The sequence below is a fragment of the Myotis yumanensis genome, unplaced genomic scaffold (genome assembly GCF_028538775.1).
Source record: "Myotis yumanensis isolate MYYU_CA2020_CCGP unplaced genomic scaffold, mMyoYum1.0.hap1 SCAF_19, whole genome shotgun sequence".
Classification (NCBI taxonomy): domain Eukaryota; kingdom Metazoa; phylum Chordata; class Mammalia; order Chiroptera; family Vespertilionidae; genus Myotis; species Myotis yumanensis.
The window spans coordinates 27,373,722-27,388,675 of NW_027223770.1; the positions used below are offsets into that span (position 1 = coordinate 27,373,722).

A 14,954-nucleotide genomic window follows, 5' to 3' on the forward strand; every position below is an offset into this window, starting at 1 on the left:
TGCAGACACCCCCATGTCGGGTCTGGGCCACGGGCCCTCGCCCGGCTGCCCACGAGGAGGCCAGGAGATGGAGGGGACGGGGCGGCAGAGGTGACCCCCCCCCCACACACATATCACATGTCACTCTGGTCTGACCACAGCCGAGGGGGTGCCACGGGATCCCGGGTGGCACCAGCAGGCGTGGCCAGTGCCACCTGACCCCCCCTGGGTTCCTGGTGGGGGCACTTGAGCCCAGTGGAGGGAATCCAGGACAGGCCCTTCGCTGGCCCGACACTGCCACCTGCCGGTGGGCGCCAGTACTGCAGCCAGAGCGGGGCTGAGGCCTGTTGGTGCAGATGAGGGAGCAGGGCTCAGAGGGCACCCAGAGCGTCCCCAAGGTCACACGAATGTCACCCGAGGCCGGAAGCCAGGCGTGTGTGGCTCCAAAGCCCTCTGCTCATTCGGCCTCATGCTCAGGCTCACAGGGGACTAATGGGGCCGCAGGGCCTGAGGATGCAGGCTGCTCCCGCCCTCACCACCCCCTGGGGCCTCGCCAGTCCACCCCCCCCCCGGAAACTTGGAGGCAGCAGGGAGGCCCCCTGGTTCTTCGCTGCCCCTCAAATCCTGTGGGAAGGGCTGAACGTGAGGCTGAAGCTTGAGGTCTGGTGAGGGTGGAGCCGTGAGGTCCCTGGGAGCCGCCTCTCTGGTCATCGAGGGCGCCTGGCCCTGGGTGGCCTGTCCCTGGGTGGCCGCGGCCAGCGGCTCTGGGCTGTGGAGCCACAAGGCGGAGGGACCGGGACAGGGACAGCCTGGGTCCCAGGACCACAGGGCCCCGGCGTAGCCTGACTCGAGCGAAAGGAGAAGTCCCTTTGCAGACTGCCTGTGGGGCTCACCCTCTCGTCCGGGCCTCCCGCACCGTCAGAGCCCCCGAAGGCCCCCGGGTCCTGGGGAGCAGGCCTGCCCCAGCCTCAGCGCCTGCGGGGCGGCCTGAGGTGTCGTCTCCGGGGCAACGTCTCCATCCAATGGCCGGGGTGGGGCTGGGGCCTGGCCCCTCTGAGGACAGAGCCCAAGTGGGACACAGCCAGGGTCCTCGCCCCTGACCTCGGCTCTGACCCCAGGGTGGAGGTCCTCTGACCTGTCGGGAGGAGGGGTGGCTATCAGGGGTCATGCTCAGGTTAGCGACACCTGGGGTCGCTGTGGGGGAGGCAGCTGGGCCTTTGCAGGTGCGTATCTAACCCACCGGGAGGGTGTCCGCAGGAGGGAGGGTCACTCGGGAGGCGGGTTGGCCAGCACCACCCGGCCCACCTGGGTCCCAGGAGGGGGCACTGAGCCCTGTGTAGAGGGGGCCTGAGGGCTGGGCCAGACGGGGGACAGCACCCCGGGCAAGGGCGGCCTTCCTCCCGCTGGGTACACAGGCAGCGGGGCCCCGAGGCCCCACAGCTCACACCACGCCTCCCCCCCAGGACACCTCCCAGGAGCCCAGCACCTGGGCCGTGGTGCGTGGGCACAGGTGGGCAGCGAGGTCTCCCAACTGCCCTTCCAGAACCAGGCACCAGGCCTGGCAGCCACTGAAATGGTCACGTGACCGGGACCAGGCGGGCGCGGGGCTGTGCGTGAGGGAGGCAGGTGGGCAGCAGGACATGCAGAGGGCACAGGGGAGGGGCAGGAGGGCAGGGTCCTGAGGCCCTGGCGCCCTGGCACGGGGAGAGGCCTGAGGCTCGCTGGGCTCCTCGGACGTGGCCAGCCCGACTGTGGCTCCGGAGCCCGTTTACCCAGCAGCCGAGGAGCAGACGGTCAGCTGCTTCCGGACCCAGCGGGCGGGCTGTTCCCTCTTCCGGCTGGTAGTCCAGACAGTGTGTCCGCTCGTCACCGGGACGCCTGCCCCCGAGTGTGACGCCCGTGGGTGAGCCCTCGGTGCCCTCAGGGGGGCATCCTAACCCATCCGCAAAGGGCCCCGGCTGCTGAGTTAGGAGCACGTTCCTTGCCCCCCCTCAACGGGGTTCCCTCCCATGGACCCCCACCCCCACCACCCCCTCCCTGGTGCCCAGCCTGAGATAAAGCAGCAGCAGCCGTCACTCGAGTATAATTCGCTTTTTAATGAGAACAATGTGTGTAAATGACAGAACGCCACCGCCGTGCGCAGATGGCGGCCGCGAATACCCATCGAACGCATTCTGCCCACGGAAGGGAGGGAGGGCGGGCGGGCGGGCGCGGGGGCTGAGCCAGTGGCCCGCTCCTCGGCCCGTGGACACGACGCCAGGGCCGCCAACGGGGCCTGCGCGCGCCGCTTGAACGGTAAGCGGATTGAAAGCGCAGCAGCAATAATACTGGGTGAGTCCTTCCTTGCGTAAAACATCTGAATTAATTCATTGAAGGTATCAAAAATATACCCTGTAAACCAACACATCATTTACATCTGCCTCTCCCACCGCCGGCCACAGTGTGCGCACAGAACGGTCCAGGTCCCCGGGCCACACTCGCCGCAGGCCGCACCCGGCCCTTTCGCCCGCCCGTCCGGCCTGCCTTGGTTTCCAGCAGTTCTCATGGGCCTGGGTGGCCCGTGGGGACGGGGACGAGAGCGCTGCGGGCTGGACAGGGCCCGTGTCCATCTGTCCAGAGCGCGAAGCGGGGTGCGGATGGAGGGAGGGCGCGGGGGCTGCTAGCTCAGTTTACACTTTGGTTCCAAATGCGTTAAGGGGGGGAGGCAGTGGCGTGGGAGGTGCGTGGTCATCCGGCTTTGGGTCCCTGGCCGTCCCAGCTTCTGTGTGTGGCCGCCGCCCGGTCCTCCGCCCGGCCCCGCCCCCCCTCCCGAGCACCAGGTAAACAACCCCTGAGAAAGTCACTGCACAGGGCCAGCCGGGCGGGAGTCCTAGTTAAGGCTTTAGACGGGCAAGGACGCCGGCTCGGATGGGCGGACGATGGACAGGCGGACGCACAGGCAGACGCGGGGGCTCCTTCCTCGTCGGGGAGTCGGCCGCCGCCCGCCCCTCACCTGGCCGCTTGGGATGCTCGCGGGCCCGGTGCCGTCCCCAGCCCCTGCGTCGGTCACTCGCTGTCGGAGAGCGTCTCGTACTGCGAGCAGAGCAGCGGCTTGGGCTCCTCGTCCCAGGCGTGATGGGGGCCGGCCAGGGGCCCGCCCGCGGCGAGGCCGGGCGGGGGTGGGGAGGCCATGACGCCCGCCTGCAGCCGCATGATCAGCGGGTTGTAGGGGAACGGAGTGGAACCTGCCGGAGACGGGGAGACACCGGGAGGGGCTGGTGAGCCGGGCAGCCCCCCACAGGCCTGGCCCCAGCAGACTCCGGCCGTGGCCGCCTGGGCCGGGCAGCTGTCCCAGCCCCTTCGAGCTCCTGGAAGGTTTCTCAAACGGGCTGGACTCGCAGGCCCCGACCCCAGGGCCACTCTGCAGCCACAGGCCTGTGGGTCCTGTCAATGCTGCTCTTCCCCCTACACCTGCAGCGCCGCCTGCGCGACCACCCGCCAAGCCCGTGGGTGGAGCCCCGCCCGCCTCCCTCTGCCGGCAACTGACCCACTCACACCCTCTCCCTCCCCCCGGGCCTTTCTCAGGAGCTTCCTGCCACCTGAGCCGTCCCTAGAACAGGCCCTACCACGTGCTCACACACAGTAGGTGCGCGGGCAGCTGGCGGGGCCTAGGGGTTGCAGCCACCCCACCCCACCCCCACCCCCGTGCCCACCTGCAGATGAGGGCCGGTCTTCCCACACGCGGCTGGTCAGCGGCGTCCGGCGGCTGCAGTCCCCCTCCGAGTGCACCGAGGAGACGGAGGGGGGCCGGTCCCCGGGGGCCAGGCCCGGGGCCGGGGACTTGGCTTTCCGGCTGCTGGGTCTGCCCGAGACCTTGGCTTTCCCACCACCGCCTGCAGGAGACACAAGGGAGGGGCCGTGTCAGACGCCAAGCAGCACACACCACGGGGAACGGAGCGGGGGGTGAGGGGGGGGGTGAGGGCCCCCCCGGGAGGAGCTGGGGTCTGGAGGTGTGTTTCTACCAGAGGGTGTGGGCTGAGGGTCTGCAAAGCCCCTCAGGCTGCCCTGCAGCCTAGCTACCCGCCCGGCAGCCTTGGGCTTGACCCAGGCCGCTGCCCGGGCTGTGCCGACCCTCACGGTCAGCAGGCCTGTGGGGAGCAGCCAGACCCCGGGGCCAGGCCTGGGCCTCCGTGAAGCCCAGAGACTCTGTGAGGCCGCAGGGTCCGGGTCAGGGCTGGCCGTTGTTCTGACACTGCGTGGCCCGGACAGAGCGCGGCCCAGCGAAGGGGGGCTGGCCCATGGACACTGGCCTCCTCCCATCAGCCCGAGGGCCGGCGGTGGACATGCACGGCGACCCCAGCAGGCGCTGAGCCCGGGGGTCCCCCCTGACCTCGAGTGGGCGGGTCCTCGCTCCAGCCCGATCTCCCGCAACGGGACAGACGGACGCGGGCGGCCCTGTGTCCCGGGGGGAAGGCGGGCGGGGCGCGGGCGGCGTTGTGAGTGTTTTTAGAAAAGCGGCAGCTCCTTTGGGCCTGGGGGGCGAGGGGGCCACGGGGCCACGTGCCCACACGGGGGGGGGGTGCCCGCCCGCCCAGCTCGGGGATTAGCCACGTCCAGAACCACGTCAGACACGCACAAAAGTAGTCAGAAGCTCTGAAGCCGAGGGGGGGTCGGTGAGCGGAACCGGAGGCAGAGGATTAAGGACATGGGGGGGGGGGCGGCGGGGGCAGGACAGACGGGCCGAGCGAGAGGCCTGCAGACCTGGCGAGGTGAGTGCGTGTTCGCTCCGTCCGTCGGCAGCGGTTATGGGCATAGCAGCGGGCAGGCCGGCACTGGCATTCAGAGCGTTAAAAGCATTGGCGCCGAGCGGGGGCTCCTCCCACTGGTCATATTTACCCATGAGCGCCTTTCTAATAATGGCCTCCAGCCCCAGGTTGGTGCTGGCCTGCTCGGGCAGCGCCTGGCTTCGGCAGGTCATGAGGCCTGGGGGAGAGACACACACACGGGCCGAGGGACACGGAGGGGCGGCGGGAGGGAGGGAGGAGGGAGAGAGAGTACACAGTGAGCACATTTCGGCAAAGCAACACGATCCCTCACCCCCTGCCCCCTGGTTCCCCTGCCGCTGGGTCGGGGGCCCTGGGAGCGCTTGGGCATCCCCGGGGGGAGGGGGTTTTGGGGGGGGCGCGGGTTTAGGTGACGCCCCAGCCTGCTTTCTATCCTGCCCCCTGGGAAATCAGGGGCACCTTCTGCCCCCCCCCTCCACCCCTAGTCCCAGCTGGGGCGGCTTCCTGATTTAAATTCCCAGTGGCCTGCAAAAGAGGGGGACCGGAGGGCCGCCCCGTTTGGGGAAGGGGCCGCTGGGAAATTAAGTCGAGCCAGAGCGAGGGACTAGGCACAGGGCGGGGGCGGCAGGAGGCTGGGAGAGACTCGGGGAGGACGGTGACCAGGGGGTCGGTTCCCCCCGCCCCCCCATGCCTCTGCCCCTGGGGCCAGGACCCTCAGCCCCGTCTGCCCCCCCACAAGCTGGGCCTAACCCCCGCCCCCCACCGGGAGCCACAAGGAGAGAGAGAGAGGTGCAGAGACGAACGGTGAGGGGTCGTAGCCATGCAGTTACGGTGCGTGCGGGGGACAGGGCAGAGCTGGGGACAGTGGCACGGCCGCCCGCCCCCTGGGGAAGGGCCCGCTGGCCACCGAGCCTCCTGCCTGCGGCCCGGGTGTCCCGACCCTCGCGTTTTTCTCGGGATCCGTTCTGGGCACTTGTGCAAACCCCGGGGAATGGGTCTCTTTTCAGAACTTTCTCGAAGCCAGACTTTGCCGGCAAAGCCGCGAGCCACCGGGCAGCGTCGCCATGGATTTTAATCCTTCGCTCTGAGCGAACGTGAGGATACCCAGTGACGCCCCCCCCCCCCACAGTCCGTGCCCAAGTGGCAGCCTCCACATCCCGTTTCTATGGCAACTGATGGGCAACTACGTTTTTTCTTTTCGCCGCCAGGGGGCGCGCTCTCCCGCCGCCCAGCTGTGTCTTGGCCCCCGTTCGTCAGCACTTTAAACACACACCGAACTGTGTCCCCCAGAAAAACGCCACACGCCCAGCAGGGGCGAGCGCCCCGCACACTGAGCAAACCCCGGGAACGCGGAAAACTCGACTCGGAGAACGCAGGCCGCGACGGCCGGGTTCGGGCTCAGCACCCACAGGTGTCCCTGGGCCTCGTCCGCAAGGTCAAGGTCCCTGAGCTGACCCTGCGGGAGGCAGCCCGTCTCCGGTTACAGCGGCGGAAGCCTTGGCACCCTGGGCACGAACATCTGCAGACGCGCGCACCCTTGGCCCAGCTGCCTGTGGCAGGTTCGGGACGTTCCAGAAACACTCGTTTCGAACCCCCTTGTTCTGGACGGACTGTCTCCTCCCGGTGGCCCCGGGGCCCCTGGGGAGAGCTGGGACCCGGCAGGGACCCGCCAGGGGAGCCAACAGCTGGCCGGTGCACAACCCCGGCGGCCCTCTGCTCACCAGCCGGGGGACACGGGCCCCCAGGCCCGGCAGCACCTGCCCCGACTCCCCGGCTCAGGGTCCCCCGGCAAGGTCAGAGCTCAGAGACCTGCAAGCACACACCACCTCCACACACGGGGCCCCGTCCACGGAGGGTGACAGCCCCCCAGTGGCTCAGGGCTCAGACCCCTCACACCAGGCTCAGCCCCACCCAGTCCTTCCCTGAAGAAACACAGTGTGGCCCCTGCCGGAGGACGGGGTCCAACCCCAGGGGACCCCCGAGCCCACAGATGGCTTCAGTTTTAGCTGAAAAATGGCTGGGTGGTTCAGTGGTTGAGCATCAACCTATGAACCAAGAGGACACAGTTCTATTCCCGGTCGGGGCACAGGCCGGGGTTGTGGGCTCGATCCCCAGTAGGAAGCGAGCAGGAGGCAGCCGATGGATGTTTTCTCTCTCTTCGACGTTTCCATCACTCTCCCTTCCTCTCTCTCCAAAAACCAATAAAAAATACTTTTAAACATGAGTGTGAACCTCAGCCCCGTCTATGTGACAACACCCACATGGCTACTTCGACTTCCGGCTTGAATTTTAAGGAAAGCGGATGCTCTCACTGTAAGAAGTGCCCGCACGGACCCCGAGGGAAGCCTGTGCACCCCAGTGTGAGCCCAGGCCCCCCTCACAGTCACATTCCCTCTGGGACGCAGCAGGTGAGCCGGGCAGGTTCCCAGACGGCCGTCCGCACACCTCACCCGTCTAAACGCGCCCGGGGCCTCCTCGCTGGCCCCCCCAGGGCTGGGCAGACAGAGGAGGGGACACCTTGGAGCTACCAGGACTCGGGTGGGGGCGGTGCCCCCGGGACTCCGAGGCCAGGCCCCCAGTCTCCTTGCAGCGTGACCTCCCGGGCGCAGCAGAGATGGGGAAGGGGGGAGGGGCCGGCGCCCACGGGCCGGGCAGGCGGTTACCTGCGCCGGTGATGGCGGGCATGTTGAAGATCTCCGTCCCGGGCTGGCCGATATCTGGAGGGGTGAGGAGAGGTGAGACCCACGGCCGGCGGCCCGCGCCCTCGCCCCCGCTGCACCTGTGGGTCCAGGCCAGGTGCCGCCCGGGCGCTGGCTCAGTGCAGGCGGGCTCCTGCCAGGGCAGGGCCCGAGGTTGCATTTCCAACCAGCTCGCCAGGCTGCTGACCTGCACCCCCGCCCCGCAAGGCCCCGAGGCATCGGGACTGTCTGCACGTGTCCAGGCCGTTCCCGGAGAGAGGAGCATCGACACAGGAACCAAGCGGCCGCCGGTTCGACTCCCGGTCGGGGCACAGGCCCGGGTTGCGGGCTTGATCCCCAGTGGGGGGCGTGCGGGAGGCAGCCAATCAATGATGTTTCTCTCTCATTGATGTTTCTCTCTCTCTCCCTCTCCTCTCCCTGTCTCTCTAAAAAAAAAAAAATCAATAAAAACATTAAGAAAAAAACACAGAGAGGAGGATCCGACTCCCCGACGCCCCGGCCCGTGAGGCCTCCTGAGACCCAGGGTGCGGCTGATTCCAGCTGTTCGCTGTCCTGGGAGCGGCTGCGGCCCCGCCCTGTGCTGGAGGAGGCGGACCTTGGCTGGGGTTCCGGGCACTCACCACATAAACGGGGGACCACCCATGGGACGAGCACTGTGAACGGAGGACACGTGACCCCAATGCCCGGTGCCCGCACGGGGCTGAGCACAGGCCCTTCACTCGCCTATTCCCTGGGCACCCCCAGGGGCGGGCACTGCTGCCAAGTGCCCACGGCACAGAGACCAGCCTGGACCGGGTGAAGGGCCGGGCAGGTGGTCAGCGGTCCCCTCCCCTCCCCCACCCGGGGTCTCGGCGGCCGCTCGGCGCCCGGGCCCTTACTGTATTCTGGCTCGTTCCGGCTGTGGGTACCGAGCTTCTTGTTCATCTCCTGCTTCTTGGACTTGACCATGGCGGAGGTGCTCTCGGTCAGCTTGCTGAAGAAGGCGGGCGGCTGCCCGGTGTTGCCTGGAGACTTGGAGCCCATCCTGCCGGAGGCCGGACCCGGTCAGTTCCCCGCCGGGGGCGTGCTCATCCCCCCCCCCCCCCCCCCCCCCCCCCCCCCCGCTGCCTCAGATCCGCCCCCAGTCGCCTGCACCGGGGCCTGGCCAGAGCCGAGAGACGCCAGGCCGCGGCTGGGGAAGCGGCTGCTGAGGCCCCGGGCCGGACATCAGCTGAGCAGGAAGGGGGAAGCCTTGGCTTAGCCCGAGGCCCCGGGCGGCGAGGGGCTGTCCTGAGCCTCCATGGTGGGGTGGGGGGGGGCTGGCATTAAGGTACCTGGACTCCGCCTGCTCCCCATCGCGGTACAGCGGGGGGTACAGGGCGCTCCGGGGGTGCCCGGGCTCCACCAGGCCCTCCGGCGGGGACACGGGCTCGATGCCGTCCTCACCGCCACCCAGGGCCGCCGTCTTGCTCGGCTCCGGCGACCTGCGCGGAAAAGGGTCCCCGCGGTGGTCAGAGCTCAGGCGCCCCCTCCGAGGGGCCCCCCTCCCCGCCCCCGGCAGGCGGCTCCTCTGAACCGGGGCTCGCCCGCTCCTCTGGGAAGAGCGGACGGTGAGTGTTTTAGGTGCCGTGGCCACCTGTGGTCTCCGCTGCGTGTTTCTTTCTTTCTTTTCTTTTTTTTTTTTTTTTTACAAATGTTAACCCAGCCCGGCCGGCAGGGCTCAGTGGAGAGTGCTTTGACCTGTGACGCAGGAGGTCATGGTGTGATTCCCGGTCAGGGCACAGGCCAGGGTTGCGGGCTCGATCCCCAGGACGGGGCGTGCAGGAGGCAGCCGATGAGTGATTCTCTCATCGTGGATGTTTCTCTCTCTTCCTCTCCCTTCCTCTCTGACATCCATTTTTTTAAAAATTGAAAAATAAAAATGCAGCACCGCCCTCAGCTTGTGGGCTGTGTGTGAACAAGCTGTGGCTGGACGGGGCTCAGGACGAGTCCGCAGGCCCCTCCTGCACCCGTGCCAGGTGCCCCACTGCCCCCCGACACCCCAGGGCTCCCACGCCTCTGCGTCTCACTCAGCCGGTGCCCCCCGACCCTGGAGCTGGGGACCGTCCCTCTCCTCGGCACTCCAGGCGCCCAGGGGGCCCCGGGGTGAGTGTGCCGGCCTGCGGGGCGCTGCTCTCAGGGACACGGCTCCGGTTCGAATCCCAGCTCCGCCACTTACAGGCCGAGTCCCCGTGGGCAGGTGAGTTCCCGCCTCACGCCTTAGCGTCTTCATCTGTGAAATGGGACTTTGCTGCCTACACCGCCCGGGGCCGCAGGGAGTCCTGGGTAACCCGGGTCAGGTGTGTACTCGGTGCCTGGAGCCCATGGACACGCCATTATCTGTCAGCCGTGGCCTTGAACCAAGGCTCCCGTCTCCCGGGCCTCAGCTTCTCATCTGTACCCTGGCATCGAGGGGCAGACGGCTGACGGGGGCCTCCCGCAGGCTGACCGGCCGGGGGCAGCGCACCCGCCCGGCCCCAGCACTCACCTCTTGCCCCCTTCGCTGTGTGGGGAGCCGCGGGCGGGGGCGCCGTGGTCCGGGGGCGGGAGGTAGAGGTCGCTGGGCGGGCGGCGGAGGTCCAGGACGGGGGCAGGTGGCGCCGGGGAAGGAGTAGAGGGGCGCGGGGAGGGGCGTGCCGAGCTGCTGCGGGGTGGTGCCGCGTGTAGTCCTGCGTGATGACCTCCTGCTGGCCGGGCGGGAGGAGGCATGGGGTCAGGGGTCAGGGGTCAGGCAGCGGCATTCACGTGCCAGAACCTTCCGGGGGCGGGGGCTAGGCTGAGCTCTGAGGGCGGAGCCGGCTCGGTCCTGGGCTCCCTGCCCACGGTGGCCGCGATGCCCCACGTACCCGGGGGCGTGGAACCGGGGCTCAGGCCGAGGCCCCGTCAGCTGGACGAGGGGCAGCGGCAGAATCTGACTTTGAGACTCGGGGGGTCCCCAGGCCACCCCTGCCAGACCTCCGTTTAGCCATCAGACAAGAGGCTCCCCACCTGCCTACCCCCCGCCCTGGGGCCCTGTGGCCCACCCCCGATGCAGAGGTGACGAGGAAGGGTAGTTACACTGATGTGCTGGGCCAGGGTGACCACCCGCTGGTGACCTTTGACCCCCGGCGCGGTCTGGAGCAGCGGGCTGGAGGCGGGCTGGCTCTCGGACAGCGGCCGCAGGTGTGGGAGGTGCGTGGCCTCACCGCCCAGCTTCCGGAGCTGTGGGCAGAGCAGGGCGGGTCAGGGGCGGGGGTGGGGCTGGGCCGTCCCTCAATCTCTGGGCGCCTCGGTCTTCCGGTCTGCGGGATGGGGTCACGCCTGTGCTCGCAGGGCTGGTGGCGGGGGGGCCCACCTGGCTGCTTGTGCCGCAGGTCCCCCTCCAGGTGGCTCTTGTCCAGCTCCTCGAGGTGCTTGGGGAGCCCCTTGTCGTGGGTCAGGCTCGGGGAGCTCACGGGGCTGACGGGCTCCACCCCGTCGGGGCTGTAGCTGCCGCCGTGGTAACCTGCAGGGGGCGAGCCTGGGGTCAGGCCAGCTGGTGCTGGGAGTGGGCTGCCCCCGGCCTCCCCTGCCTGCCCCGCGGGCTGGTCCCTGGGCCGGAGCCGGGCATCTGGGCGGATGGAGAGGGGGTGACCGGAGCGGGGGCTGCTGGCTGGCCAGGGTCGGGGTGCCCTGAGAAAGGAGGGAGGGGACAGCAGAGAGGGAGAGAGATGGAGGAGAGGCGAGACTGGGGCACCCGGCAGGCAGGGTGAGAGAGTGGGGGACAGAGAGAGAGAGAGAGAGAAACTCAGAGAAAGATCAGGGGCATGAGCTGGGGGAGAGAAAGACGGGGGGGGGGGGTGTGTCTCTGGGAACGGGGATGTGGATCGGCCGTGATGGGCTGGAGGGAGTGAGGTCTGGGGGGAGGAGGGGTCAGGGAGTGACAATTAGTCTGAGGGTCCCCCGCAGCCCCTAGTCCAGTAAAGAGGAGCCCGAGCCGGGGCCGGAGGGGGGAGGACTCCCCTGTCCCGGGGGGGAGGGGGGCGGTGGGACAGCGGGGGGAGGGGGGACACCCGGGGCCAGGGCATCCCCCGGCTCCCGGACAACCTGGCGGGAGGCAGGGGTCGGGCCCCCAGCTCCTCCTGGAAAGCGGGGCGTCCCCTCCCCTTCCCGGCGTCCTCGGCGGGCGTCCTCCACACCACATCCTCCAGCCACACATGGCAGCAGGCTGCGCCCGCGCCCCCGGCCCACTCCCTGCTCCCCGGGCCATGGGAGGCGTGGCGGGAGGTCAAAACCACAGATCCATTCATTTAAGGAAAAGAAGCGAAAATCCAAAAAAAAAAAAAAAAAATCATGATGAAACGATGTGCACAGGAGGGGGCGCCCCCCCCACACCGCAGGGGGGCGGGCGGCAGGCAGCCGGCGGGGACGTCAGCGCGTGCAATCGACGAGACGACGTGGAAAAAAAAAAAAAAACCAAAGACCAAAATCAATGAAAAATGGGGGGCGGGGGGCGGGGGGGGCGGGAAAATAAAAAGCAGAGATCTGGAAATATCTTTAGGCCACGAAGACGGGGTGCGGGCGCGGCGGGCCCGGGGTCTTACCGTCGCGAGGGGAGTCGGTGGCCAGCGAACCTCCTTCTCGCGGCCCTTTATCGTGAGCAATTTGACGCATGATTATCGCGTCTATGAAGGTGGCCGCTGTCAGGGTGGTCTTACCCAGTGCTCGGAGCTCCAGTTCCTGGATGGAAAAGGGTTTACTTTGAGTCTTTTCCCGGTGCAGGTCCGCGGCCGGCGGGTCCGGGCTGGCGCGGTGGGCGGCGAGGCTCTTCGCTGGGGTGCGGGCGATGGCCGCGTGGCCGGCGGGGGCCAGGGCCCGGGGCTCCGAGCCCTTGCCCGGGGAGGAGGCGGGCTCCAGCCCGGCACGGGCCTGGGGCTTGGCGAGGAAGGCGTGGCCCGCGTCCCCGCGGGGCCTCTCAGGCCGACTGACCCTCGGGGCCTCTTTGGGCAGCAGGACGGGGTCCAGGAGGGTGGGGTAGACCCCGTCCAGGGTGCTGCCCAGCGGGCAGTGGGCGGCGGGTGGGAATGTGGCGGCTGGGCGGACGGGCGAGGAGGTGGAGGTGGACCTGGGGGAGGAGAGGGGGGGTCAGGAGGCTGCGGGAGCCACGGCTGGGGCCCGTGTCACACCCTCGCTCTGACACCTGGGGGCGGGGGGTCCCCATTCCCCACTGCTCCCTGGATAAACGCCCCCTCCTGATGCTGGCCTGCGGAGCGTGACCTCACCCACTCATTCATTCATTCATTTATTCATTCCGTCATCCTTTCACAACTGTGAACGGAGCACCCACTGTGGGTCAGGGACACAGCACTGCCTGAAACAGACAAAAGCGCCTTGCGCTCTGGTTAAGCAGAGACTGTAGACGTGTGAACCTACAAACTGGACCCTATCGGAGGGCGGTGGCTGGAGGCTACGCGTCGGCGACATGAGAGCGGACGCCGGGGAGTGCTGGGGCGAGGCCAAGGTTTCTGGGAAACGAGCCGTCACGTTTCATAACAAGTCGCGGGGAGGACGCGACTAGGGTGGCCAGTGTGTGGGGGGGAGGGGGGCGGCAGGAGCCGGGGGTACCGGGAAGCCCCTCCCCCAGTCTTTGGGGTATTTGTCACCAGAGGGGACCTGGGCCCCTTGTGAGAGCGAGCGGGTTCGGGGGCCTCTCCCTCCTCAGGGAGCCGCTGGGTGTTGTCCAGGCTGCTTGAGGGCCTTGCTTGGTTGTGGGGGGGCCTGGGGGTCTGTCCACAGACTCCCCTGAACCCGACACCTGCCCACCTCCTCATCCATCCACCCAGCGCGTCCTCACCTGGGTACCCGCCTCATCATCCACCATCCGCCTGGCATCCTGCTCCCGTCGCCCACACTGACCTGCCTGCCATCCATCCATCGACCCCTCCATCCATCCATCCGTCCATCCATCCACCCATCCACCCGTCTGTCCATCCATCCATCCATCGACCCCTCCATCCATCCGTCCATCCATCCACCCATCCACCCGTCTGTCCATCCATCCATCCATCCATCCATCCATCCATCCATCCGTCCATCCATCCATCCATCCACCCGTCTGTCCATCCATCCATCCATCGACCCCTCCATCCATCCGTCCATCCATCCACCCATCCACCCGTCTGTCCATCCATCCATCCATCCATCCATCCATCCATCCGTCCATCCATCCATCCATCCACCCGTCTGTCCATCCATCCATCCATCGACCCCTCCATCCATCCACCCATCCACCCGTCTGTCCATCCATCCATCCATCCATCCATCCATCCATCCATCCGACCCCTCCATCCATCCATCCATCCGTCTGTCCACCCATCCACCCGTCTGTCCATCCATCCATCCATCCATCCATCCCAGTCACCATCTCATCACCTACTCACCCACCCACCCATCCTCTCAGCTCCTCACCCCTCTCCCCACCCACCGTCTAGCACCCTCCCACCATCCACCTGCCTCCCCACCCATCAGCACCCGTCCGTCTCCAACCCACAGGGCCACCCACGTCACTACCCCTCAGCCGCCCGCCCGCCCGCCCGCGGCCCCGCCCGGTGCCAACCTGGCCCACCTCAGGACCGTGGGCGTGCCGGGCTCCACGGAGGTGACCACGCCCTTCATGCTCGTGTTGTGCAGCACGCTGGGCCTCTGCTGGACGGCGTCCTGGGTCCGGGGCGAGATGGGCGAGTGCTGGTGGGGGTGGGAGGCGGGGCGGCTGCTACTGCTGCCCCCACCCCCGCTGCCGCTGCCACCGCTCTGCTCGGTACCTGGGGGGACAGGCTGCGGGTCAGAGGCCGGCCTCGGCGGCCGGCGGGCAGGGCGGGGCGGGTCCCTGGGGCCTACCGGGCCTCCAGATGGGCGCGTGCTCCACCGTGGCGCTGGACGTCAGGATGGACTTCTCGCGCTCGCGGTCCCGCTCCCGCTCACGGTCCCGCTCCCGCTCCCTCTCCCTCTCGGAGGAGGACGTGGTGGCTTTTGTCAGGTGGGTGGGGCCTCCTGGAAACCAAAAGGCCTGCAGCTCAGCCCCGGGTGGAACGGAGCCGGTGAGGCGTCGGCCCGGGGGCGCCCAGCCAGCCGCTGGCCTCCCGACCCGGGACCGGGCAGGCGCAGGCGCTACCTGGGGAGAGCGGGGAGCTGCTGAGCCGGCTGCTGAAGTGCTGGGCTGCGGCGGGGATGTAGGCCAGGCGGTCCATGGCGGTGGCGGCCGTGCCTGGCGTCGGGGGCACCAGCACGGGCAGGTGTGGCACTTGGGACAGGTCGATGATGCCTGCGGGGGAGGCGGCGGCGGCTGTAGCCACGGGGGCGGGGCCGCAGGCTGGCCCACCACAGGCCCTCGTCGGACACCACGCCCCGGGGTTCCCTCCCGGGTGCCCGCACTGCCCCGCGGGGCCCTTCTGAACGCCAGGGGCTCCGGTGCCCTCCCTGCGGCTGCCAACCCAGCAGTGGCCGTGCCCTGCAGTCGGCCCGGGTACACGGCCACACA

General features: G+C 68.4%; 1 protein-coding gene across 1 annotated transcript in view; it reads right to left on the reverse strand.

The window, feature by feature from the left end:
- Positions 1 to 2,055: 2,055 nt before the first annotated feature.
- Positions 2,056 to 14,954, reverse strand: part of NCOR2 (nuclear receptor corepressor 2) — a 139,334-nt gene continuing 126,435 nt past the window's right edge. The window contains 16 exon segments of the mRNA XM_070399965.1: positions 2,056 to 3,203; positions 3,672 to 3,851; positions 4,720 to 4,941; positions 7,406 to 7,459; positions 8,320 to 8,465; positions 8,755 to 8,904; positions 9,948 to 10,048; positions 10,050 to 10,109; positions 10,111 to 10,143; positions 10,517 to 10,660; positions 10,758 to 10,759; positions 10,794 to 10,943; positions 12,136 to 12,542; positions 14,043 to 14,238; positions 14,315 to 14,467; positions 14,589 to 14,738. Of these exon segments, the coding sequence (XP_070256066.1) occupies positions 3,025 to 3,203; positions 3,672 to 3,851; positions 4,720 to 4,941; positions 7,406 to 7,459; positions 8,320 to 8,465; positions 8,755 to 8,904; positions 9,948 to 10,048; positions 10,050 to 10,109; positions 10,111 to 10,143; positions 10,517 to 10,660; positions 10,758 to 10,759; positions 10,794 to 10,943; positions 12,136 to 12,542; positions 14,043 to 14,238; positions 14,315 to 14,467; positions 14,589 to 14,738 (2,327 nt within the window). The 3' untranslated portion in view covers positions 2,056 to 3,024.